The sequence below is a fragment of the Macaca thibetana genome, chromosome 1 (assembly GCF_024542745.1).
Source record: "Macaca thibetana thibetana isolate TM-01 chromosome 1, ASM2454274v1, whole genome shotgun sequence".
Taxonomy (NCBI): domain Eukaryota; kingdom Metazoa; phylum Chordata; class Mammalia; order Primates; family Cercopithecidae; genus Macaca; species Macaca thibetana.
Window position 1 is genome coordinate 194,052,700 of NC_065578.1, and position 27,848 is coordinate 194,080,547.

At 43.4% G+C, this 27,848-nt stretch overlaps 2 protein-coding genes across 4 annotated transcripts in view; one reads left to right on the forward strand and one right to left on the reverse strand.

Moving 5' to 3' along the window:
• NME7 (NME/NM23 family member 7) overlaps window positions 1-1,479 on the forward strand; it is a 218,374-nt gene extending 216,895 nt beyond the window's left edge. For all 3 annotated transcript variants that reach the window (XM_050784788.1, XM_050784797.1, XM_050784787.1), the window contains exon 12: window positions 1,191-1,479. In XM_050784788.1, coding sequence (XP_050640745.1) covers window positions 1,191-1,223 — 33 coding nt within the window. In that variant the 3' untranslated portion in view covers window positions 1,224-1,479. The remainder of the gene's footprint in view (window positions 1-1,190) is intronic.
• Window positions 1,291-27,538, reverse strand: ATP1B1 (ATPase Na+/K+ transporting subunit beta 1). The gene is made up of 6 exons (XM_050784800.1): window positions 26,933-27,538; window positions 22,366-22,494; window positions 8,901-9,056; window positions 6,224-6,408; window positions 3,936-4,016; window positions 1,291-2,724 (listed from the first exon to the last, which is right to left on the reverse strand). Exons 1-6 carry the CDS (start codon window positions 27,027-27,029, stop codon window positions 2,461-2,463), a joined length of 912 nt encoding a protein of 303 aa, XP_050640757.1. The 5' UTR covers window positions 27,030-27,538; the 3' UTR covers window positions 1,291-2,460.
• Window positions 27,539-27,848: the final 310 nt, after the last annotated feature.

The window sequence follows — 27,848 nt, forward strand, 5'->3', positions numbered from 1 at the left end:
GCTTAGAACAGAAGGTACACAATACATACAAAAACAGGTTAAGTATGTCTCACCAAGATCATGCCCTTATAGCAGCCTTAAAAATGCAAACTACCCTCCAATTTGAATGAATGCTCCCCTTTCCTCAGACCTAAGGCCCCATTCCCCTTATTCACAAGCATCACAAATTTAAATATCACATACACCTTACAAAATGAGCTGACGTTTCTGCAAGACAAACTTCTATTTCCATAAATGTGGGTTAGTTTTTGAGAAACCCAGTTTCATGTAGGTATGTTTGAGGATTTTTCTGTGTTACTTCAACTACTGAAGTCTCCTAAAGACTTCAACTATTCAAGTTAAGCAGTTGTGCCATTTTTCATAGTTCCCTTGCTATTTTTTTTGTTGAGTCATTGTTCCTCTGGTACTAATTTCGCATCGCACAATTTGTTGCTCTAAAAATAGCAAACAAGAGAAGCAGGTTCGTGTGATTATAAATATGGAGCAATAGGTGGGAACTGAAGCCGCTTCTGGTATTTCTCACCAAAATGGCCAAGGCCTCCGGGTCTGTCTCTCTGCAAGAGGGCAGCACCCCTGAAGACACAGTGCCGCCTCAGGGATGTGTCTGAGCTCCCGAGCGGAGCTCCTCTGCCTGCACAGGCTTTGTGAGAGGTTTCCATTTCAGAAACACAATGCCCTGATTTTAGTGTGGGTATTTCCCATGGTGGTTAAGTGATACTAAATCTTCAATTAATTATAGCTGGAAAATGGTTTTTGGAAAGCTGACTTTTATCTTCTTTCACACTAAGGCTAATTTTTAAATACAGCTAAACAAGGACTTAGGCCAAATCCTGAACCAAAAAGCAAGGTATGAACCTTAATTTACTGAACCTCAAACCTAACCTCATTTTTTAAAAACTGAAGTGTTACCTTTTTTTTTTTTTTAAACACATATGTCTAGTGAAGCAATAGCAAGAACCAACATTTCATGTTTTCTAAACTGAGTGAAGTAGCACTGCAAGGTATTTTTAAAATGGAACTTCAAACTGGAGCTTCATGGATTCTCTGTCTCTGATTAACTTAGTGTCTTTGGGAAGCGGTGTGCCTTGGTGTGCCAGTGTCTGGAGTCCCCACCAACCTCTTGGACTCTGTTAAGTGGAAAAGACCAAAATTTGTCTGAACTAAAGAAATTATGTGTTTGTCTGTTTCAGGTTCAATACTTCTTCAAGATCTTGGATAATTAGTGGTGTGGAAAGTAAAGAAGTCACAGGTTGGGACATTTAGACAAGAGTGAATCACACACATGAGGAATGTGTTCATTCTTTTATTGTCCATTGTTTTAACCTGACTGAATACAAGATCAACAAGAGCACTGTACTCCTGGCAATTATTACATATGTTAGAACATGGATTTTGCACTGTAGACAACATTTAACACCAGTCTATGGGGTACTGCATTGCTTTTTATAAAGTTCAAAATAAAGATTTATTTTCAAACAAGTGACTTTGGTTTATTTCATACATTACACTTTTTCTTGCAGAAAAAAATAAAATTGTACAACTGCATAAATATAAAATTCTTCCACCATGAAAATGGTTAAAACATTCATAAAGACACAGCACCAGCATGTGATGCCTCCAGAAAGGAAAAAAAGAAAGTAAAAGAAAATGTATAAAGCAAATTAATTAGCCCTGTCACTAGCCAAAGTGATGGGCAGATCCAGATCTCAGACACAGCTTTAGAACATACTGGAGGACGAGGGAAGAGATGTCAAGACAGCATTCAATACAAGCACAACACAACCCATCACCTTTTTGTGTTTTTCTGTAGTGTCACTTAAAATTTAAAGGGCAGTTCCCCCATGACAACCCCCCACCCAGCCCACAGGAAAAAAAAAAATAATAAAGACCTAACACCACAGGAAAAGACTATGGAGTATGTTAAAAATGCTCATTGATGGGCCATTATCTTTGAAAGAGCCAAAAAAAAAAAAAACAAAAGAAAAAAAAGAAAAAAGTACCATGCCAGTTTTATTCCCGTTGAATATTTACACCTTGGACAGCAAACCTTGCTCACATAAAGTAGAAAACAGATACGATAAAACATGGCTTGAAAAATGACCAGAGTATGCACCTGTAGTACTGTACACTAAATAAAATACACAAGGCAGCAATACTTAGGGGCCAGAAACACTGCTTACTACAAGTCAGTTATGGAATCATAATTTACAGTAAAAATGGGCACGTCCCAAGGCTCAATTTTTCTTTTTCTTTTGTCATTTACAGTAGAATAAATATTTTGTTGCTATTGCTACACTTTAATTTACATTCTAACCTATTAAATGCAGAAAGCTAGTGTAAAGCATATAGATTAAGTGTAGGTCCCATACGTATGACAGTTTGTTCAAGACTAGTAGGTTTTTGTTTTTGTATCTTTTTTTAACTTATTAAATGGCTAGTGGGAAAGATTTGTGCTTGTGATCAGCTCTTAACTTCAATTTTTACATCAAAACGTCCCTGAAAACGGTCTTTCTCACTGTACCCAATGTTCTCACCGTACGCCTTACACTCTATGCGAATTTCAGTGTCCATGGTAAGATTGGTGAACTGTACGGCCAGCAGGGGCTGCAGGTATTTGGGCTGCAGGAGTTTGCCATAGTAGGGATAATACTGCAGAGGAAAACCAGGGCTGTTGCCCAGTCCAAAATATTCCACATTTCCAATTTTTTCTTTATCTTCATCTCTCTGAAATCCAGAATGAAATGCAATTTTAATGGCTCACATCATGCATCACTATGTGTACTCAAAAACAAGAACTCAATCTACACAGTAGTTTGCAAACTACTGAGAGAGGAAAGAACATCTACTCAGTCTATTCCACTGCAGCCTTGAGAAATGGTCATAAGAGGAGACTATTCTCAACGTGCAAATGGATGGGGAAGCTGAGTCAAAGGCCAAATAAGCATTTCTTGAAGCCAACACAGCCTCCTAGAAACAAGGCCAACATTGAAAGTCAGAAACACCTTGCTGTTGGCCCAGCAGATGATATTTCCAGTGATATTACCTACAAAGTTTACTACTTGCCTCTCATTTTCTTGTTGAGAAATCAATCTCCATTACCTTTCTTAGTGCTAGCACTGTCTGGGGACTCCCTTTCTTTGTTCTGCCTTTCTCTCTAAACTGTCCATTAGTTTTTGGATCTAAAGGAAATATACACTAATTGTTACCTTAGTCTTTCAATTTTTTTGTGTTTTTTTTTTGAGACGAAGTCTCGCTCTGTCCCCAGACTGGAGTGCAATGACGTGATCTCTGCTCACTGCAACCTCCGCTTCCCAGGTTCAAGCAATTCTCCTGCCTCAGGCTCCCGGGTAGCTGGGACTACAGGTGCACGCCGCCACGCCCAGCTAATTTTTGTATGTTTAGTAGAGACAGGGTTTCACAATGTTGGCCAGGCTGGTCTTAAACTCCTGACCTCATTATCTGCCCATCTCGGCCTCCCAAAGAGCTGGGATTACAGGTGTGAGCCACTGCACCCAGTGATATTTCAATATTTTAAAAAGAAAAGCCCAAATCACAAATTTTTATGTGACATTAATTTTTTTTAATGTTGGCCCCAAATTTTTAATACATGCTGTGGGCCAGAAAGAAGTACTTTTGTGGGCTAATTCACCTCTCAGTTCTGTAAGCAAATATCCCAATGTATTAAATTCAGATATTTGAGTTTCTTGTGCCAATGGAGAAACTGACGTCAGTCTTATTCTGATTACATCTTTCTGTTCTTTTAAAAAGTTTTACCGAGTATAGCTACAATTCATCTCACTGAAGCTTATACCTGAAAGCAATGTTTCTTATTTCTTCTATTAAAATTTTACCTGTCACTTAAACAGTCTCCTTCATTCTCCCCTCTTCCCCTGCCTGCCCTTCCACTACCCCAGTAACCCTAAATTTGTCTTTACCTTGCCAGTGCACTGAACAGGAAGGACATTTGCGTTATACTTCATTCCTGGGTAAGTCTCCAAGGACTCATTCTTGGGAGGCTAAAAATAAAACCCATTATGATCAGTAGATAGTAAATGATTTCTTAAGTTTCTGAAAAATAAAACTACTCTGTAGTCCAAACAAGTACACACTGGTCACAGTAAGTCCACCAAAATAAAAGACATCAGGACAGCAGAATGAATGACTCCCCTAACCAATTTAAGGTCATGTTTGTAATTTTGTTGAAATGAAAATAAGTGCCCAAGTTTTATAATGACTACAATGAAGCTGTGATGCAACCCAGTACTAAATGGAACTTTTAATAGTAGCCCATTATAAGCTTTGCTTAAAGACACTGAAAACTAAAAGTCAACCCAAAATATAATGCTCATTATTTGCTAAGATTACATTACATGAGAAAGATGATTGACACTTCTGTTTTTATAAAGTGTGGGCTTTCCTCCTGAGTCATGAATAAATAATGTCATTCTTTTCCCTCAAGCATGCCTTCAAGTAGGCTTTCCTTTTTTGTTATTTTAATCTCCAGTCAGGGAGACTGCCATTTATGGAGTGTTTCTTTGCAATTTTCTTAGGAAAGTCCAATATGTAAAAAAGGCAGAGGTGTCACTGCCCTAAGAGGAAGCGTTGTCTTGAAGGGGTGAATTCCCTGAAGGGACCCAGAGGATAGTCTGAAAATTACTGCTGTCATGAAATATCCAGAGCCTCCTCTTGTACACCCATGGCTCGAATCTATCTCAGAAGTGATGAACATACATTGCTGGAACACAGTCACTTGCTTACTCAGATCAGCACAGCAAATGGGTCTTGATGTGAGATGTAACACATACATAGTCTAATCAAAGTCAGATAAAATACTAGCTCCACATCAGGAAGGAACTACTATTTTGGTACTACTCTGTTTTGGATGCACGAAAATGATTGTCTAGATTTGACTCTTTTGGACGTTTCTGCCAGCAATGCATTTCTTATTTTTAATGTAGAGAAAATGCTTACTGATAAAAGAAGTTGCCAGAATCTATCCTCAAAAGGTGAGGATAATGAGATGGTGGGATACTCTGATCTCTGACAAAAATAATTTCAAAATAGTTGGATATTTGGGTACAGGTGATGAATTAGGCAGTGGCAATGGATAACCAAGTAGAGACCAAAGAAAAAAGAAAAAAAGGACTGAAAAGAAAGAGTAGCTCAATTTATCACTGAACCGAGCAACTCTAAAGACATGGGAATAAATCAATCACAATAGACTAGACTGCCTCTGTGGGGTCCAAATGTCACTCAATGTCTACGATGAGGAATGTCAAAAGCAAGGTACTCAGAAAGCACGGGACGAGTCTTCTCTTGGCCATGCCACAACAATTACTTTTGCTGCTAAATAGCTCACTGATCTCGGTGAAGTATTCTCTAGCAATCTGAATATCAAATACATTTTGCCACAATGGTTCTCACCATTTTTCTTCCATTACATCCTGTCTACGTGGAAAGAAGCTTAAAATCCTGTTGAGAGGTACACTGAAATGACCAGTTTTATAAAAACAGACAACACCGATACATTTTCCAATCTTATGGAGAATATAATCTCACCAAATGGTGAGCAACGGAAATTTGCCATTTTTCAGTGATCCAGAGTAATGTTTATCTATTGTAAGTTGCAATAATACAAAAAGCCAACAGCATGGCTAGCAAAGTTCAGCCTAGATGATGTTAAACTTCTACTTTCGCAATAAAATTCAGAAAAAAAAATTTTTTTCAGATTATCAATTTTTTTGAAATGTTCTTGTGGCTTCAAGAGGACCAAAACCAGACTGTACATGCAGGTGGTTTAAAAAAATTTTTTTTTAAATCCATTCTTTATGGAGTAGAAAAATTAAAAAAACTTTTTCTTTTTTCCTCTAACCACTAGACCACCAGGGAAAAAAATATCTTTTTCTATTTTTACTTTTAAAGAGTTTACGTTATAGAAACTGTTATCTGGATACTGAGCTGGAGTATTAAGAACAGGGCCAAAGACTCACTTCAGAATTCAGCTTTGTGTCTCAGAATTCCTTTAACTTTAGAAAATGAGATTAATGCCCTAAACTACAAGAATTGCAGGGTAGATACAGAAGGTTTTGGTGTTACTCTACTGGCTGGGTTTCGAAATCAGCACTGAGTATACTTTAAAACTATCTTACATTGTCTTCTCAGATCAATCAAATACTTATTGTGAATGACTCATCTAAATTCTATCATTTAAAATATTACTTGCCTTAGGTTTGAAGCCTAGAACTCGGTTGAGCTTTATAATAATGCATGGTTTGCCCTCTTTGTAGCCATAAGTTTCGTCATTTAATCCAGAGCAATTTCCCAGCCACTCAAGCTTGAATCTGCAGACCTTTCGCTCTCCTCGTTCATGATTAAATTCTCCTCGTTCTTTGGGCTCACTAGGCACGTCTAAAAATAAAAACACAACTTTTATATTGTACCAGCAATTCCCTTAGCAGTTCTGAGAAAGAAAAAGGAACTTTCTTCCTTGTCATAGTTACCTATTCTGACAGTATGCTATTCTGCATTTAATGCGTGATCTGAATGAAGCAAGATCTCCAGGAAAACCATCTCTCATCTCTTCACTCACATTAAAAGATACTTTACCAAAAGGAATAGCTGGTATATGGCCCCACACCAAAGCTTCATAGTACTTGATCAGCACATGATATTCAGTCTCTGGCAATATTTCCCTTCTTTTAAATAATTGATTACTCAGCTATTTAGAAGACTGAAAGGAGACGGATCACACTGCATGAGTAGCATCCTTCACACTGTCAACACTGGCTTAGTTCAGTAACAGGGATATTATAATGAGAATACAAAAGGACTGTCAATAATTTTTAGAACTAGGTTTTTTTTGGTCAGAATTTTTAAGAAGGAATAGAAAAGAACTGGTATTTTCCTTTTCAACCACCACTTCAGGTTTTTTTTGAGACAGGGTCTCACCCCATGGTCTAGGTTGGAGTGCGGCAGCACGATCATGGCCCACTGCATCCTCAACCTCCTGGGCTCTAAAGATACTCCCACCTCAGCATCCTGAGTAGCTGGGCATGCGCCACCCTGTGGCTAGTTTTTAAATTTTGCAGAGACCGGGGTCTTGCTATATTGCCCAGGCTTTTTTGATTTGAGTTTTTGCCTTTTAAAGCTATGCATTAAGCATTTGCTGGACTGATAAATTTTATTCTGGTGTTTTTAATTCAATCCTCATATAAAAGCCAAAAAAAGACCAAGTGAATATAGAATTCAAAGTTAATGCATAGCATGCTGGAGGAAAATAATGCAAATACCATAATTTATGTATAGTTTCTAAGTTCACAAATTAACTATTTTCCTTTCAAATGATGAAGAGTCTGAATTTAGACTATTTCCTATGAACTGATTCACCCTGACTATCCCTCAGGCCTTTTAATTACTGCAAAGTAAGATGAAAACCTCATTTAAATTCTAATGAGGAAAATTCACACTGAAAATGTTCTTTTGAATTACTAAATATTTTCAAAACAACTTAAAATGGCAATTCGCCCCATACTCTGACTAAGCCACAGCCTGCCTTATAAAGAACTGGAGTTGGAGGCCGGGCGTGGTGGCTCACACCTGTAATCCCAGCACTTTGGGAGGCCGAGGCGGGAGGATCACAAGGTCAGGAGATCGAGACCATCCTTGCTAACAAGGTGAAACCCCGTCTCTACTAAAAATACAAAAAATTAACTGTGGTGGTGGGTGCCTGTAGTCCCAGCTACTCAGGAGGCTGAGGCAGGAGAATGGTGTGAAGCCAGGAGGCGGAGCTTGCAGTGAGCCAAGATCACGCCACTGCACTCGCCTGGGCGACAGAGCAAGACTCTGTCTCGCAAAAAAAAAAAAAAGAACTGGAGTTGGCAAATGCTTGAATTGAATCAGAAGGGCTGATACTACCTAGTAAAACTCAGAGAGATTTTTATGTTTGTTTGTTTTTTTAAACTTAACTTTTTTGAGACAGGGTCTCGCACTGGTGCCCAGGCTGGAGTGTTGTGGCATGATCATGGCTTACTGCAGGCTCGACCTCCCAGGCTCAAGTGATCCTTCCACTTCAGCCTCCCAAGTAGCTGGGACCACAGGCACACACCACCACACCCAGCTAACTTGTCTTATTTTTTGTAGAGATGGGGTCTCACTGTGTTGCCCAGGTTGGTCTCAAACTCCTAGGCTCAAGCAATCCTCCCTCCTCAGCCTCCCACAGTGCAGGGATTACAGACATGAGCCACTGCACCCAACGAGAGTTCTTTTTTTTTTATGTGGAAAGAACGAGAACATGGACTGGAAAATTCACAGTCCAGGTAGTAAGAGGGAGAACATGTATTCACGTCAATGACTTAATGAAACTAACAGCCTCTCTTTACCCTTCGTAAGTCATTTCCTTATCCAAAAAGGTCAGCTGCCTAACACATATTTCATTATCTATCCCAACCACGATCAATAAAAGTATACCCTGACCATACATCCCCCTTCATGAATGCCAGTGCAGTGACAACTAATCACACCAAAATGTCTTTCTGATGGGAGAAAGCCCTATGCACTCTTCTATAGGGAGAACTTTTGGGGGGCAGATAAGGAAATAAGTAGTTGTACTTTTCAATGGATGTAAGAGAAAGAAAACTGGAATTGCTGTCTTGGGTCTGAATAGTAAAAATAGTGCCTAGGAGTGTTTTAAAGACACCTTTCCAAAGCAGAAAATAGTCATACTTGAGGCTATACTGTTTTTCACTGTGTCTGTTTTTTAAAAAAGTGTCTAAGTATGGCCAGAGTTCAATCTTTCATTATTTCAGGATTATCTCTTGATCATTAAACAAAAAACAGAAGTGGGAAATATGAATTAAAGAGAAAGAAAACTAGCCACAAACATCTACAATGAGTCTACTTACCACCACAGTCTTCAAAAATCATGTCATCCCTCTGGGCTGAATCTTTGTACTTTTCCAGGAACCTAACTATGTTCAGCACGTATGCCTCATAGCTCTTGGGATCATTAGGACGAAAAGAAATTTCAGTCTTCTGGATCTGAGGAATCTGTGTTAATCCTAGACCAGGCAGAGAGAAAATCATTAGTAGGAAGGCAGCAACCAAGATAATTCAAAAGTAGACTTTCCACATACAAAACATACTTTGCTAACTCCACCTGCCTAAAAAGAAAGGGTCTTGCCTCCCTTGTGAAATCACTCCTCTGGCATTTAGATTAGGTAACCCCAAGTACCAATGACAACGATGCTTTAATAGCACAGATCAGTTAATTTCCCTAGCAACACTTCAATGATCACCTCCATTTTATGAATGAAAACACTGCTTGCACTGAAAGGGTAAGTACTTGGCCCAAGGTTGCACCAAAAGTGGCAGAACCAGAATTCCAACCCCGGTGTGCTGTACTCCAAAGCCCATTATGTTTCTAGTACCCCAACATGCACAGTTGTTTAAAATACCCTGGAAGGTAGCATTGTGTGCAGGTGGCTTTACCCTCCCTACTTGCATGTAAGCATTGGGTACAGAGGACTTCTTTTATAATCCTTATTGTCAGTAAATGTATAATCATTCCAAATTCTCTAGACTCAAGCCTACCTAACAGAGATATTTCTTTGGATCTTTTAATCTAAATGGGAAGAATTTGGGACATACGTACAGTAACCACAAATGCTTTCCAATCCAAAAGTCTGAGCATGTCAGTGCTAGTCAGATAAAATTCGAAGTCCAGGTGCCTTGGGTTTGCACTCTCTAAAAGTCTGTTACATTCTTTAATATCCAAAAGCCTCTGCCTTCATGAGACTTCTTAGATGGGTATGTGAACCACACTACACAGCACTACTCGGGAGCAATGGTTGGAAAAGTCCATCACAACTGCATTTTATTGTAGGACTGCCAAATAAAAGATGCCTGGTTACATTTGAATTTTAGATAAGCAAAGAACGTTTTTTGTAAATATAAGTATGTCCCAAATGCTACGTGGGACACTCTTATATTAAAATACTATTGTTTATCTGAGGTCAGACATGGTGGCTCACGCCTACAATCCCAGCACTTTGGGAGGCCAAGATGGGTGGATCACCTGAGGTCCAGAGTTTGAGACCAGCCTGGCCAACATCGTGAAACCCTGTCTCTATTAAAAATACAAAAATTAGCCAGGTGTGGTGACACACACCTGTAATTCCAGCTACTCAGGAGACTGAGGCAGGGGAATCGCTTGAACCCAGGAAGTGGAGGCTGCAGTGAGCCAAGATCGTGCCACTGCACTCCAGCCTGGGTGACAGAGCGAGACTCTAGCTCAAGAAAACAAAAGAAAAAACAAAAACATACACACACACACACACACACACACACACACATATATCTATAGAGATACATATAGATATATATGGAGAGAGATATAGACACATAGTTTATCTGAAATTCAAACTTGAGTGGTCACCCTCTATTTTTATTTATTAAATCTGGCAACCTGATTCTAATCCTCACTCCCAGATCTCCCCTCTCTGTGTGGGGCCCATAAGGGGGCACATCATCACAATCCTTGATAAGTGACTGCCCTGGCTTCCCACCCCCACTTCCCAGCAGGTCAGGAAAGCGCCTATGTCACTATCATTTAGGGGCTTGTCAAACATGCAGTCTCACAGACTCCCCTCCAGGCCTACAAAATCCTGATCTCTAAGAAAGAGATCTGAGAATCTGTTTAATAAGTACGAAAAGATCTTTAATCACCCTTGGCTTAGAACTGCTTCTCTAGGGAATTAGAATCTGAGAGTGGCAACAGTGACTCAGATATGAAGACGACGACGTTAACTAATGTGGAAGTGATAACTAGAGTGCAGCACCATTTGTAGGGCTTGAGAAGCAGGCATCCGTAAGGCTAGACTAAATGCTGTTATTGTTTCTAGTGACTGAAGATGCTTTAAAAGTGGTTACATAATGAGATGGGCTCAGGGGGTTGTAGAGATATGCTTTTTCACACATGTAGTTCCCTAGAGGAATGGAAGGGATAGAGAGGAAGACAAGTATCCCTGGAGCAAGGCACAGGGGTGCGCAGGGCAAAGGACTTTAGGACATTAACAGTCATCTTCAGGCCAGGTGCAGTGGCTCATGCCTGCAATCACAGCGCTTTGGGAGGCCAAGATGGAAGGATCGCTTGAGCCCAGGAGTTCTAGACCAGTCCAGGCAAGCTAGCAAGACCCTATTGCAATTTAAAAAAAAAAAAAAAAAAAAAAAAAATCATCCTGAAAAGGATGATGTGGAACCTGAAGATTTTTGGGGGACAAAAATTTCAACAGTGATAGAAATGAATCAAAGGGGCAGTAGAATTTGCTCATAAAAATCTTCAGTTTAAAATAAACACATTACAATTTAAAATTTTGTAAAAATGCCTACAAGCTATAGATAATTTTTAGTATTTCAAAGCAATTTAAATATACCCTGAACAATCTTTTTCTATGTTAAAATTGGCATTGTGATCATTTATGGTAGAAAACAGCAGTTCTGTAAAGAGAAGAGATACCTGCAAAAATAAAGGTGAGCAGAAGCTTCTACAGATAGCCAATGCTTGAGACAGCAATGGTAAACAGAGTTCCCCAGTGAAATGGGGAAGTCGGGTAGGGAGGGTCATTCCTGGTTTGAGTTGTAAATAAGACACTTAAGGTGACTTGCCCTGACCTGGAGGAAGTACACCAGCAGACTCAAAGCCAGAGGCTCAACAAAATTCAGAATGGGAGAATCCGGAGGCAGGAGGGAATGGAGCCTTGAGGGACCGTCATGCTGAGGGGCCACCGGAAGAGCCAGCACATAGGTAGCCAGAGAGAGAGGCAAATGCCTGTGCATCGCTCAAGCAGGAGGTCTGCGGGAACCTCCTCCAGGTCCTCTGTGCGATGTTTGGGGGTCAGGGACAGAAATGGACTTATGTGCACCAGGTTAAATAGTGTTTCCAGGCTTGCGAAAGACAAGACAGGAGGGTGGTGGATGGCTAGATGAGTGAAGGAGAGCAAATGTCAGAAACCAAGGAGGGATCTCATCTGACCTTCAGGAAAGGTATGGGGAAGAACCACAGCCAGGGGACCGAAGGGACATTGGTGTGATAAACAACAATTATGCAAGCTGTGGTCCATCAGCGAGGGGTGGATGCAGCAAAAGCCAAAAGATAAACAAGCCTGATACTGAGATTTGGAGAGTCTCACCCAACAAGCTGAAGGGAGGAGTGACCCTAGAAGGTCATGTTGAGAGTAAACACGGTAAAACCTGGATTGCAAAGCGAGTGTCACAAACATCCTTGCTCTCCCTGGCCTGGCTTCAGTGGGCCTCCCCAGTGGTTTGCCTCTCACTTTCCGGCTGCCTGCGTTCTCTCTTCCAGTGGCTGCTCAAGGTTCCATTACTTTGATATGAGTACGAGGAATGGTGGTGCCACTTCTCTCCCACACAAAAAAAGGAGAGTAAGAACAGGAGGAGGTATTATGCTGAGCGCTTTTCATTCTTTCATGATGTCAAGTCCATGGTCTCCACTATTAAAAGTGATCAGGGGACATGTGTCAGACTCAAAACATCAGCAACCCTCACTCAGTCCTCTGGGCTCTTTACTAACAAAATGATATATAGCTAGTGCACACCCCAAGAGCCTCGGGGCTACAACCAAAACTAAGTTCATGTTTACTCATAGACCTGTGACAAATCTTTCTTGTAAGTGCCTCTGTTGTTAGTCATCTAGGATATAGCTGGGAATGGTGGCTAATGCCTGTAATCCCAGAAATTTGGGAGGATGAATTGGGTGGATCACTTGAGGCCGGGAGTTCGAGACCAGCCTGGCCAACATGGTGAAACCCCATCTCTACTAAAAACACAAAATTAGCCAGGCACAGTAGCACATGCCTGTAATCCCAGCTACTTCGGAGGCTGAGGCACGAGAATCGCTTGAGCCCAGGAGGCAGAGGTTGCAGTGAGCTGAGATAGCACCACTGCACTCCAGCCTGGGCAACACACTGAGACTCTGTCTCAAAAAATAAAAAATAAAAATAAAAACAAGAAGAAAAGAAAAAGAAAAAAAAAATCTAAGATCGCATTTGTGGAAATAATAGGTATTACTGTTACATGAAGTGGTAACACCGGCCCAGGAGAGAGTTATATACACAATTGGCCTCATGTCTCTCTAGACGGGGCAAATAAGAAATAATGAAAACCAAGTAATGGAATCACATCCCTTTCAACCTCAAAGCCCAAATTTTTCAGTAAGCATAGCTCATGATCTAAGCCTAGTCAAGTTTATAATTACTTTGTGAGGGAAACATGGATGCAGGCTGCTTGAAGAATCTTGACTTTGCTCTTACAGAAGCATCAGAAACTAGTGAAACCAAGTACGCAAGGGGTGAAAAAGACAGCTAAGCACTGGGTCTTAGAACCCTGTGACTTGCCCAGCTGGATTAGACCTTAGGCCAAAGCCTCTGCCCTGTCCTTTCCATTTTAAGTAACAGAGAACCTTGGTAGAGGGAGCCAAATGAATGACAGATAAACCCCAGAAAGCTCAGTCATGTCTTACTCTCTTTTGTGAGCTAATGTTTCCCTCTGGAGTCTGAGGGGTCTTAGACGATGGTAACTAACAAGACTTAATGACCATCCTTTTAAGACATAGAGCTTTTGATCCAAAAGTCACTTCCAGTAAAAAAGCAGATGGTCTCGGTTTAAGTCAAGCAATCAGCTCACACATACTTACTACATACATAAACAAACGTCCAGGAGGCCACACCACAGTCAAGTGGCCACTGTCTCCTTAGTAGCTCTTCTGCTCTCTTTCCTCACATTTCTGCAAGGTCTCTCTCTCACTCCATCACCCACTATCTCTGTCTCCTCTCTTCTCTTTATCCAAAGCCTGATGGCCTGAGAACTTCTCCTGGAAATCACCACAGATCAGCCCCCGGGTCTGTTCTGTTCTGGAGAGTCTTAATTAGGACAGTTTTTGATGACGTCTTCTCCAAACATTAGAAAAATGCCTCTTCTCAAGTTATTTCTCTAAAGCAACTAGATACACACAAGAGAAAGACGAAAGACCTTTGAAAGGATGTCCAAATCCTTTAAATCATTTACTTTAGAATTATCAGACTGTTAAGAAGAGATATAAAGCAATGGGATTGGATTTGGTAACTTCTTTATTACAGACTGTTCGCAACTTACAATGTTTGCCTTAGGATTTTTCGACTTCACAGTGGGTTTAACAGGGTTGGTAAATGCATTTTTGACTCACGGTATTTTTGACTTACAATGGGTTACTGGAACACAGCTCCATCCTAAATGGAAGAACATCTGTATTTTGAGGCGACACCCAAATTCTCCAACCATGACATTCTCCAAGGGTTGCACAAATCCCACCTTGCTGACTGGAGTTCTCATGAGTCATATTTTCACACTAGACCACTTCTCCCGACATGCCCCTTTCTACTGTCCACTTCTTAAAGTTGTTAGTTATGACTCTGGACAAGGATGAGCTCTGTTTGCAGTGGTAACTCCCAGAGGGCCAAAGACAGCAGAACACCCGATCGTTGGCACGCAATTTCAAGTTATATTCCAGGAAACAAATCTAACCGTTTCCCTCTCCAGTCTTCTAAACTTGAATTTACATTAACCACTCCGAGCTCTAGAGACAGCTTCGTTCTGATAGGATCATTTGCCTTAAGCTATATATCATTACTTAATAAAGCCACTTGAGGCAGAAATCATAATCTGGGTATGTAAATTTTTAATATTTGGTTTTCAAGTATTTCAACTTTACATAAGATTTAGATTTTAAAAAAACTTTTGGTTTCCCACTTGCTTTTTCAAAGACACATTTACCTGTCCTTGGTCCCCATCTCTTGAGAAATAAGGAAGATCCTCTAGGTTTAGTTTTAGTAAGTGTTGATAGCACAAGGGGGAAAAGGCTTGAGGGAAAGGACTTTGTTTCTAATTAGGTTTATAAAGTAGCAAGTTCATCATTCCTCAATCTACATGCGAGTTTAGAGTTTAAAGTATTTAAACTAGAAAGTAGCCATTTCAACCTTGTAAGTTATTCAAATGCACAGCTGCTTGCACCTGTCATTTAATACATCTGATGAATCACTAGATCAAATCTCTAAATAGAAATCATTTCCCATGGAAACCTCCAGAAGGTACCCATATGGCTGAGAAGGGCACAGGAAGCAAAGAAATGCTTTTAAATGTAGCCACGCACACAAAACACACGTATCATGTGTCTCCTATACATTCCGAGTTGAAAAGTAATTTCCAATTTAAAAAAAGATAGAGTAGTATGAATTCATACATACTCATACATGTATATGTACACATATGTATGCATATGCACATACATGAGATAGAAATTTCTCTGTAGGACCTAAGATATTTCTGGATTTTGTTTTTTATTTTTGTTTTACATCTGTGGGTTAGTATCAACTTCCCTAGCAAAGCAAGGGGAGAGGCACGGGATAAAAGGCACCTTTGCGCTTTCTGGAAACCAGAACGCCTTTGACTCACCTTCTGCCTCCGGCTCTGCCTTAGACTCAGGCTCTGAGATTAGCAAGAAATAAATCTCCCTGCCTGCAGGCAGGGTCACACTCACACCCTCCTGACACTCCCTTTACAAAGTCTTAGAAAGTCTTAGAAAGTCTTAGAAAACTGAATCCCTGGATTGTTTCTACAGCCAAACTGGATGTTTACTGACACTCGGGGTAAAGAAATCATTCCTCCCGTCTAAGCTAAATGCCATAAACTCTGCTTGAGGCTCTTCTCTGATCGGTCCTCTTTTTCCTGTGGCTGTATATTCACTTTCAAGAAAGCAGAGTTATTTAGTTCAGATGATCTATCTTTAAACATGCATATCCCATAGGGGGCAAATCCTTGGTATTTTGTATAGCTCATAATTGTGCTTATTCTCAATACAATAAAGGAAAGGTGCCACCTTTATAAAAGAATAAACAAACAGATAAATCCTAGTATTTTACATTAATTATGCTCAAGGCCAAACTGAAGAACAAGTACATATAGTATATTTGACTTATCTAGATATAAGACATAACATTTGTTAAGTAATATCCTGAAATAAGACACTGCATTCCACGTGACATTTGGTAAGATCTGCTCATGCATGTACGTGGGAAAAAGCTACCGGAGGATATATCCCTGTTCCCTTCATCTCCCCAGCTTCTCACTAGTCTTGGCTGCATCCGACAGACCAGCTGGTCATCAGATAACTAGCATGAGAGCACTGACGAACAGTTAAGAGCAACCAGTCCAATAATCCCATCAGATTTTATGACAGAAGTGGACCTGTCAGGCTACTGCCCTTTCCACACCACTTTCTATGACCCTTGGGCGAACGCAGCAAAAAATCCTTAAATGAAGCTTCACAAATCCAGCTTTCCCCACACCCCCCGCCCACCAGCGCTTCCACAGATTTGTTACCTGGTCCTATTTATCAGGTCTCTGTTCTGCTTACTCATTGTACAATGGGCATACAAAGTAAAATCTGTTTTTCTGCAGCTCCAAGAACATTTTAAAGTAAATCATTAGGTTTCCTGTCTACTCAAGAGATGACTGGCTAGCTGTACCCCTGTCTTTAGAAATAAATCACTACCTGGGTAGTTGAGTTGTTGAAGCCAAACAGTTCCCCCCACAAACCCTTTACCAAGTCATAAGGCTGGGCAGTAGCTTTTGGAAATCTAATTGCCACCAATGCTAATTCATCCAGAGCCTCAAATTCTGGGACCAGGTAGACAGGATCCATTTGAGGGTGGGAAGAGAGGAGGAGAGGGAAAGTGAGAGACAGCTGGGTGTAGAGAGACACATCGTGTCAGCTGAGAGATTACAAAGCAGTGTACTCTAACCGGAAACACCTTACTGGCACTTTGCACTAACAATCCCTCCAAAGTATAAACAAGCCAAATGTTTCTCATTTCCCCTTTGAAATGTGAGTGAGAGACAGCAATACAAGTATGAGGTAGTGTGGAGGGGGAAAAATTCGGTATTCTGAGACTGACATAATGACTTCTCAGGAATTTTACTTAATCAAGCTGAGATTGAATGATAATGGCTTGAACCCTAATGGGTTTTTTGTTTCTTTATTTATTTTTTTGAGATGGAGTGTTGCTCTAGTTGCCCAGGCTGGAGTACAGTGGCACAATCTTGGCTCACTGCAACCTCCACCTTCCGGGTTCAAGTGATTCTCCTGCCTCAGCCTCCCAAGTAGCTGGGATTAGAGGCGCCTGCCATCACGCTCAGCTAAGTTTTGTATTTTAGTAGAGACGCGTTTCATCATGTTGACCAGGCTGGTCTCAAAATCCCGACTGCAGGTGATCCGCCCGCCTCGGCCTCCCAAATTGCTGGGAATACAGGCAGGAGCCCCTACGCCAGGCCCCTAATAAGTTTTCAGATTAGATATTTCCTCTTCACAATCAAGATGAAACTGAAACTGCTGGTGGTGCCAGTGTGGTCAGCTGGTCTGCATCCACCCCACTTCTCCTGCCCAATTCTGGTTACCAACAACTCAAGAATATAAGCCTTTGAAAATGTGTCTGCTAGCACTGAGCCATCTATACTTCAGAGCTAAACAAACAGCAACCCAGAACCTGAAAAGAGAGAACAGCAGCATACACTCATACCTGCCTACCAGGAAGCAAGCCAGCTGGGAATCTCCCGGACACACCGATTGACACACAGTGACCTTCATTTCATTCCACTGTTGCTAAGTGAGCCTGGGGTGGGGGCAGGGCAGCGGCGGATGTGAAGAAGAGACTTTTCCATTATACCACTGCGCAGGCAGCAAGGCAAGCAGGGTCAAATCAGGGACAGGGCTTGGTGAGCCTGAGTGTATGTGTATATCCATGAGCATGCATGTGTGTGTGCACGTGTGCATGTCCGTGGGCATACATGTGGGTGTGCATGCCTGTGCCTGCTCGGCCCTCTCCAGCACAGCTAATTGCTGCGTCTCTCCCCAGATCCAACTGCATCAACAGATGAGAAGCAATGCTGCAGAGCGGCACTGCAGGACTGCCTAAGAGGGTCTCCTCTGGAGAAAAGCTTGGCAGGCGCTAACCCAACAAGTGTGGGTTTGTTAAAGGGAGAGATTGCACAACAAACACAATGCCATTTAAATTCACTTAAAAATTTTTAAAAACATGTTTCCCAAATGTCTCTTAAACATTTTCACGGAAAGCTAAGGTTTTATTGACTCCATGAAAATCTAAGTGTGCAAAGCATCCCTGTCATATCTGGAAGTTCAGTGTCCAAAAAGAAGAAACTGCTGCTTCTAGTAGAAAGATAGGGCTATAAAAACCCTGGACCAGGCGCGGTGGCTCACGCCTATAATCCCAGCACTTTGGGAAGCCGAGGCGGGTGGATCACCAGAGGTCAGGAGTTCCAGACCAACCTGGCCAATATGGTGAAACCCCGTCTCTACTAAATATACAAAAATTAGCCAGGCATGGTGGCACACACCTGTAGTCCCAGCTACTCAGGAGGCTGAGGCAGGAGAATCACTTGAACCCAGGTGGCGGAGGTTGCAGTGAGCCAAGATCATGCCACTGCACTCCAGCCTGGGTGACAGAACAAGACTCCCTCTTGAAAAAAAAGAAAAAAACAGAAGTTGCTATCAACAGCTACCCTACATTTACTATCATTGGTTTTGCCACCATAAAGTACTATTTGCTTTATATATGTCTATCATCTAATTTAGTTCTCACAGAAGGAGAGAACTGCCTTTTTTTTTTTTTTTTTTTTTTTTTTTTTTTGAGATGGAGTCTTCGTTCTGTCAACCAGGCTGGACTGCTGTGGCGATCTCGGCTCACTGCAAGCTCCACCTCCCAGGTTCATGCCATTCTCCTGCCTCAGCCTTCTGAGTAGCTGGGACTACAGGCGCCTGCCACCACACCCAGCTAATTTTTTGTATTTTTTAGTAGAGATGGGGTTTCACTATTGTTAGCCAGAATGGTCTCGATCTCCTGACCTCAAGATCCACCCGCCTCGTAAGTGCTGGGATTACAGGCGTGAGTCACCGCGCCTGCCCCCCCACCGCCACACTTAATAGGAGACTTAAAAAAATTTTTTGTGTGTGTGCGGACATGGGGTCTTGCTATGTTGCTCAGGCTAGTCTTGAACCCCTGCCTTCAAAGGATTCTCCTGCCTCAGTCTCCCAAAGTGCTGGGATTACAGGCATGAGCTACCACAGCAGCTGCAACAAGACTTTGTAAGGAAAATCATGTGCATTAAATGGCCACCATTGTTCAGGGCCAAGAAGCTGTACACGTTCACCATTTTTTCTTATATCTCACTTCCATTCTTTAGTCTCTCTGAGATTTCATGTTTGGCCTCTCAGTTTATCCGATATTATCACCATACGGGCCCAAATACACTCACTGCACAATTGCCACTGCTTGATATGGCCACATTCACACGTCACTGAGAAGAGATCCAATTACAAGGAATTCCAGTGTACAAAGGGCAGTCAATACCCAGTCAGGCTGGATTTGCATTCATGCCTCAAATTCAGCAGATAATATTATTAGTAAGTCCTTATATCTTTAAATCATGTGCCAACTTTCACACCCACTAGGTGTATCTAACTCAAATTGACAATTTTCCCTCTTTAACATGAAAATGGAGGCTTTAAAAATACTAATGTGAAGTCAAAAAATTGTCAGGGTATTCTCAAACACATCTGTTTAGTCTGCATATGTAAGGAGTTATTTCCTATGCAAAATACAAACTTCTAACATGTACTCTGAAAAATGCCAAGGAGGGTCCAGTTAGGATCCCTCAGGCAACATAGGGCCATAAGGGGTGGTCCAAGGGCTGCACTTTGCAGCAGCTGGCACTCTGCTGGCCTGGCCTGATTCAGGTTACTATCATTTCCATATGGATGCCATGTCCCTTGGTAAAGGCCCCGAAAAATCCCACAGGGTAAGGCAGGTGAAGAGGAGGGGCCTGGCCTAGACTCTCCTGAAAGGTGATGGGGGAAGGGATGAGGAAAAGAAGACACAGAAATTACCAGGCCAAAGAACAAGGAAGATGGAGGACTGAGGACTTTTCCTGTGACTCAGACCACAGGACAGGAATGCATTTTTCCAAGATGAGCCACCAGCATTCCTTTGGAGAAGTCAGGGTTTGTCAGGTCAGTCCAACTGCTGCGAGCACACTAAATATAGGTACTAAGAACATGTCTTTTAGGAAGGGGATGGAAGGAAGGGGAGCAAGGCGCGGTGAGAGGGTGTTGGAAAGGACCGAGCACTTCTGCCCGTTGATTTACAGGCAAGGTCATTTCCAAGTCCTTACTTACAAGGTCGGGCACTTTGGCTATTTCTTTTCCAAAGTGAAATTTTCCTTTCTGCAAAGGGCACAAAGAGAATTTTTAGTTTTATTAAAGGCTGACTCCTCAAAGTTCACATACTCAGTGACCTTTTTTTTTTTAATCTAGGAAATTGAAGAAAATATTTAACTTTGTAGTCATATTTGGCTTTGAGTATAAGAATTATAAAATAGCAGCAGGCCAGGCGTGGTGGCTCATGCTCACACCTCCCAGCACTTTGGGAGGCCAAAGTGGGTGGATCACCTGAGGTCAGGAGTTCAAGACCAGCCTGGCCAACATGATGAAACCTTGTCTCTACTAAAAATACAAAAATTAGCCAGGCATGGTGGTACATGCCTGTAATCCCAGCTATTTGAGACAAGAGAATCACTTGAACCTGAGAGGCGGAGACTGCAGTGAGCTGAGATTGTGCCACTGCACTCCAGCCTGGGTGACAGAGCAAAACTGTCTCAAAAAAAAAAAAATTATAAAATCGCATCATGATGGAAGAATAACTTTTAAATGGCAAAACAAAGAACAAAAACAAAATACCTGCACCAATTAAAATTACAACTAATGGTACCACAAAAGTTCTAGTAGAAGAGGACATGAAAAGACACAATGCTTCCCTATCACCGAACCCAACGTAAAACATGTTTCAGCTTCTCTGCGTACTCCAGAATTCTTGCTTCAACCTTTCCACAGACCCACCTCTTGTGGAAAACAGCTGCTGGAAACTGGATTATTAAGCAGATTTAAGTCATGTTACTTACTTATGTGATTTTTTTTTTCCACTTCCCCAATCCCTCAGATCTAAATTTATCTGGAAATATTTTGAGTTTTTCTTACAGTGGAGAACTATTTGACTTAGGGCTACACAACAATGCTTGCCACCTCCGTATTTTGAAGATCTTCCTCTGTGAATCCTTCCCACATTCAAGTCAGTGGGCATGAAAAGTCTGTGGCAGGCAGTGGCCCTTGATCTAGGGTGCTCAGGGCCATGTAGATCATCTGAAGATTGTCACCTAAATACAGCTGTTACTAAACCTTTGCCAAGGGAAAGCAGAGAAGGGACAAGTCATTGCCACCCCTCAGCAGCAGCCCCAAGGTCATTCATAAGTGAGAACCCAGAAGTTACGCAACACTTTCTCTCTAGGTTCTCCAGACAATGATTTTTACAACAGCCAGATGGCAAATTCACGTTTGTGGCTATTCCACTGTCTTGTTCTACCAGCATCAGGCGTGATGGCAGTGGCCCTTTCACGGCGTTTCGTGACTGGTGTGGACACGCATAGCTCTACACTGATGGCACTCAAGTCACAGCAGGGACTCGTGCGGCAGTTTCTATTTTCTTATAATCTTCTTGTTCACCCAAGTTTTTAAGAGCTAAAGGAGACAGTTAATTAAACTACAAAGTGGGACCAGAAAGCCGGCAAACGAGACGCTTATTAAATCAATGGGTATAAATATTGAGAAGTGGGAGTGACTTTATTCAAGGTCAAACTGCAAACTAACAGCAGGTGGGACAACAGACCCCTAAAGTCACGGCTCCTCTCCCTGTGAGGAGCTGCCCATTCCACAGCTTCTTATCATCTCTAAAAATAAGTCGACCTTTTAAAACAGGAGCCCAAGTGACTTTTTTTAAAGGAATTATCTGAGTCATAGCCCCCCTCAAGAAGTAAAAAAATGTCTGTTAGACTCGAAAAGGTCTGGAAAGGATCCCACTAACCAAACCCTAGAATATGACAAATGAGAAGACCAGGGCCGCCATCAGAACTCAATCTGTTCACAGTCACATAGCTGGTGGGTAGCAGGCTGGGCCAAGAACCAGGACTCTTCACCCTCACTCTAGAAGTGGGCAAATAAGATGTCTGCAACCCGTGGGAGCTCTGCCTGCAATGCGGGTAGGACATCTGGCTGCAGCCGAGAGAAGTTTCTCTTTTTCCTTTTCATGGTTCATTTAAAACTACATTATAATTTTCCAAATCATTTTTTCTCAATAGAAAACGTGACACCCATGCTATCTCTGAAGGAAATGAAGCTATTCATGTTGATTTTACCTGGTGGGGCCACTCGGTCCTGATATGTGGGCTTAAGTTCACTGATGGTGAGCAGCATCACTTGGATGGTTCCGATGAAGATGCCAGCCAGGCAGCCATAAAATATTACGTAGAATAGAAGGATCTTAACTGCAAGAAGAACAGAAACAAAAAGCTGTGATGCCGTCATATGCTCAGAATGAAAGTTTAATCTTCCCACGGATGAATAAACTTCCTTCTTGGTTCCCCCACCCCGTTTGGTTTCTTCCCTGTCCAACGTCAAGAGAGTGCACCTCACTCCCACTGACACAGGGTAAAAATCGAGAGGCTGAGCAGCCCTCCACTTACAGTGTGTATGGGAGGTGGTTAAGGGTAGGAGGAATGTTCAGCTAGAACTAGGATCCTTAGATTTTTTAATTCCCTAAATTTTGAAAAAAATTTATCCATATTTTTTATTCTCAAGATTATAAAAAAAATCATGAAGATCACCAATAAAATCTAGAGCTATGTGTGGATGCTTATGCAATGAATTTAAAATATGACAATATACTCCCCTAGAGACCTATGTTTTCTTTGCTTGTATATCCCTTGACATTTAAATACTACAATCCAAGCTCTGCTGCTTCTCCAAATGCTCAGATGCCTGAGGGTTATTTTGCTGTGGCAGAGCAATGAATGCTGAGAAACCCAATGATGATATCCTCCTGTTTTTTTACTATCGCTCTCCCCTTTGGTTTGTATTTTCAACAAAGCACACACTGTCTTTCCCCTCGGAGGACAAGACAAGGGGGAAAAAAGAAAATTCTATAGCGAAAATGACCAGCACATTTTAATCCCATCTTCTGGAACTGGAACCAGAACAATGACTGACTTGCTGGGCTGCATTTTCTTTTTCCCATAGTTAACAAGATAACAGGATGGAGGCTGAAATAGCTGCAAAACCAAAAAAAAAAGACTCAACACATAGATGGGAATGAGGGTGGCTATCAGTTACTGGTTTACAAGGATTATCTCCCTGATTAGCCGCATAGTAACAGGCTGTACTAGGCATTGCCTGGCAGCCCTGTGCCAGCCAAACAACTCAATGTGAATGCAAAGCAGGCAACAAGTGAACTGTAAGGTTATCGCGTCAGAAGCATGACTGCACAAAGGAGCCTTAGGTTACTGCTGTAAAGGTCCAGATCTCATGCATTAAATGCCAGGGTACCTGGGGGAAAAGCCACTGAAAAAGAGTATTAGTATATATGTGGTAGGAGAGGGCCAGGGAGGGAGTGGGTACACAACAGCAGGAATTAGCCTTGTTGCCCTGTCCATACATTTAAAAGCCCAACTTTCCAATCAGGCACTAAAGAGTTAAGGGAAATCAGGCTACAGAGCTGTTAAAACAAGCAAAACACACAAAACCACACCAAAATGCTTAATCATCGTCCTTTTTTCCTCTATCAAAAGCAAAGAACAAGGAAAAAGGCAAAGACAGAAGCAAAGATAAGGAAGAAAGAAAAAGTTGTGTAATCCAGAACTACAGCGCCCAACTCAATCACTCCCTCCCCGCAGGACAAGGGTTAAGTGCTGCATTCTGTATCCAAGCAGCAGTAGGCAAATGGCAAACTCTGTGACGTCAAGAGATCTGGAAAATTTTTCCAGTGAATGCTCCTAAGAGGTGCAAGAGTTGGTGTAACAGTCAGCAAGACAGCTGTCGTAGCCTTGATTCTAGTTTCCTCTTGTTGCCCCCCACCCCCACCTCATCTTGGTGCTCTTAGCTTACCTACATGTGCCCCTTTGAACAACTGAAACATCTCTATACTCATTGCCTGGACTCCAGATACCTAATTCTTCTAACAACATAAGAGGGTACACAATTGAGGCTACAGTTTAAAATACAAATAAGAGCAAATGAAAAAACAAGTTATTTTGCACGTACACTGATTAAGCTCAGAGACAGACAGCGTTTCCATTCTGCCCACACGATATCCTAAGAAAAGCGAGGAATTTTCCCTTTTTGCTCTGAGATGTCACTTGATAAAATCTCCCTAGTTACTGCCATGAGGTCACTGGGAGAGTGGAGCACTCAGGACTAGAAGGGCCTATGCAGTGGCTCACCCAGACACAGGCCACCAGGGGCTCCCCCCCACCAGCCAAAAAAAGGCTAGATAAGTCACACCAACTAGCTGGGGTGGCACTGTGAGGGGAGTGGGGAGGCTTCAGAGGCATCTCCCTTTCAAGCAATTTTTCTTCCTTTAAAAAAAAGTAATACAGAGGGTTTTCTTTGGAAAAACAAACAAACAGTGTGTACCCTTCAAAAGGTCACAGGCAGGCATCCAGGCCTAGCTGTAAATATAAAAACCTACCAATGTCTGTATTAACCTAATAAAAAGGTGGAAGGCACAAAGTGATTTGCATACTGTGATTTCTCCAGCAGGTGACAGGCGAGTCTCCTGCGTCCATCTTGGTGAAAATCTACCTAGTAGCAAAACCGAGCCAAGGGCATCCTGCCCTCGCCCCAAGGGCATCCATGTTGGGCCCAGCGCTGAAAAGGGGGCATTTTCTCCATAGGAGACGGTAATTGCTGCCACCTTCTCTACCTAAGAGAGGCTCTGACAGTTCTTACACTGCCAGAAAGGGGCAGACATATTAGCACAAAACAAAAAGGGGATTTTTAGCACAGCACCTGTACCGTGGAACATGGAAGGGAAGAGGGGGCAAGTACAGCAGTCCTGGGGTCTCCGTTCATAAATCAGCCTACTGATAGCTGGCTGGATAGGTTACCAAGACACAAAAATTGACACACACGGTCTCTCTTTCTCTCTCTCATGGAGGTGCTGCCCATTAAATGTCGGCTTAAAGACTGAGTCAGTCCATACAGCCTTGCCCTCTAAAGCAAATATTATTCTAAGCAGCATGAAATTGGAATGAGGAACGATACATATTTTACTAAGGGGAAAAAGACAAGAAGGCAAATTTCACAATGTGCCTAGAGTCAGTGCAGCCTCTGCCCCTGTGGCGCAGCAGGGTCAGACCACCAGAGAAGGAAGCCCCAGCTAACCTTGGCAGAAGGGTGCCTATACCGCAGTGCACCTCCCAGGCCTCCCTCAAGTTACAAGGAGTTGCCAGGGAGCTGTTCATTCTACACACACCTCACAGTTCTTCAGGTTTTCCTTTCCACATGAAAACACAGGAAACTACCTTTATGCCTGAGACACCATGAATAATCTCAATGAAGCACAGTCTCCCCGAAATAAAATATAAAACAAGAGCTAAAAGCCATTAAAAAACTCCATTTTCCATGGCTCAGGGATACCTATGCTTCCCCGTTAACACCTTGGAAAGAGGCTTCACCTTGACTAACCTTGAAGTGTGATGCATTATTAACCCTTTACTTTTCAATCAAGAGAGACTCACAAGCTGCATTTTTTTTTCTTTACAAAAATTCATATATTCCAGCGTCTTCCATTTCAAAATGTCAGCTAAGCACTATTTCCCTGACTCATTCTCCTGCCCATTCCCACAGATCCTCCCAACCAGGAACACCGATCGGCCTCTGTTCAGAACTCCCTGAATGACTGCAGTGGTGGTGCCAGTGGTGTTGGTGGTGCTAGTGGTGTTGGTGGTGATGGTCATGATGATGATGATGTTGGAGGAGGAGGGGGCAGTGATGCAGCAAGGGGAGTTCCCTCCCTCCTTCCCTCACGCAGTCACGACTCTTATAGATTCGCCTACAACTCTGCCCTTCAAAATGACCTTAAAAAAAAAAAAAAAAAGTCACCCTTCCGGAGAGGCTGAAAACAAGGAATCTAATTTTCGATGGCAAAAAAAAGTCTATCCAACCAAGCAACAGGCTGCACAAAATATTTTAAGATGAGCTGCTCTGCGTTTATATTCCCTTCACCATAATCAACCCAACCTACTGACTGATCCACAACTGTCTGTGAAAACAACCAGATTTTGCCAGGATTCGGGCCGAGGCTAAGAATCGGAGTCCTGAAATGGAGCTTACTGAACCATTTCTGGGTGGTGATGACTCCAGGGGAGGTCGTGAAGGGAAACCCTTAGCCATCGCTGTGAAATACCGCAGTGTGTGGATGGATTCCTCTCCACCCTTCTCTTTCCTCTCTCTTTTGAGGTACGTATTTAGACTAGAAAAAAGATGCTGTAACACACAACCTCGCCCGCATTAGATCCCATTACCTCACGAGGTTCTCTCACGACCCCAGATCTCATTTTTTTTTTAAGGACTCAGGACACGGGAGAGACAGATGTAGTCTCGCAGAGCCTGACCATTCCCAGGAGGAAAGGACTCAACGGATGCACGGTAGGAAAGACTGCAAATTACCAAGCCAAGATCGCTACGATACGCATAACCTTCTGCCTGTCGTGTTCCAACCCCGACCCTGCGCCCCATTCTGAGGACTCCGCATTCCGCACAGGACTGCAAGCCCACGCCGGCTCGACCCAGCAGCGCCCACCATCCTCGCCCCCGCCGCCCCGGCCAGCGGGGCGGGTGCGGAACTGGCCGCGGAGCTTGCGCAGGGGATGCGCAGCCCGGGAAAGACGAGACGCGGCGGCCGGGAGCTGCGGACCCCTTACTTACACCAACTGCCACCGGTCCTGCCCAAAAACTCCTTCTTCTCTGAGTTCCAGATGAATTTCTTCCAACTGCCCTCCTCCTTGGCTTTCCCGCGGGCCATGGCGATGGCGGGTCAGCAGCTGCCGCCGTCCGGAGGGTGGGTGGCTGCTGCGCGCGCCCTGGCGTCCTCTGCGCCGCTCGGCTTCTCCGGCCTGGCTCTCCGCAGGCAGGACGCGCCGCTGCCGATGCGGCTCTCGGAGTGCGAGACGCGCGGCGGAGGAGCCGAGGCAGGAGCAGGAGGAGGGGGAGGCGGCGGCGGCGGCGGGGCGGGGGCGGAGGGAGGGACGGCGCAGGCTGCGCGGCTCCGAGCCCCGCACCTATTGGTGGGCGCGCAGCCGCTCGCGGGCTTTCTTTGGTCCGCCGAGCGCTCCTCTAGCCCTTGGGGGCTCGGGGGCTCCGCGAACCCGCAGCTGCCGCTCCCGCTGCCACTGGGGACGTGTGCGGGGCCCCCGCCTCCCGTGACCTCTGCAGAGACAAGCCGGGGTAGGAGAGTCAGAGTGAAGGACGGACAAGCGGACTGCGGGCAGGAACCACCACGCCCGCCACGAGCCGACGAATTGGCTGACGGCGCCGGCCCTACCTTTACTATATACCGCGCCTCGGTGGCCGCGCGCCCCGCCCACTAGCGGCCCGGGTGGCCAATCCCGGCGCGGGGGGCGGGGACTCGGCCCGAGGGGGCGGGCTCGGGGCCGGCACAAAGGAGCCGCCGGGGCTAGAGGCGCCGACTGGAGCGCGGGGCGCGGGGCGCGGAGGAGGTGGGGGCGACGGTGAGGGACGCGCAGGCAGCGCCTCGCAGCCTCCTCCCAGCTCCCGGCTGGGCACGAACCTCCTCTTCTGTATTGGGGTGTTCCGCACCTAGGTCGCCCGGAGGCCCGAGGAC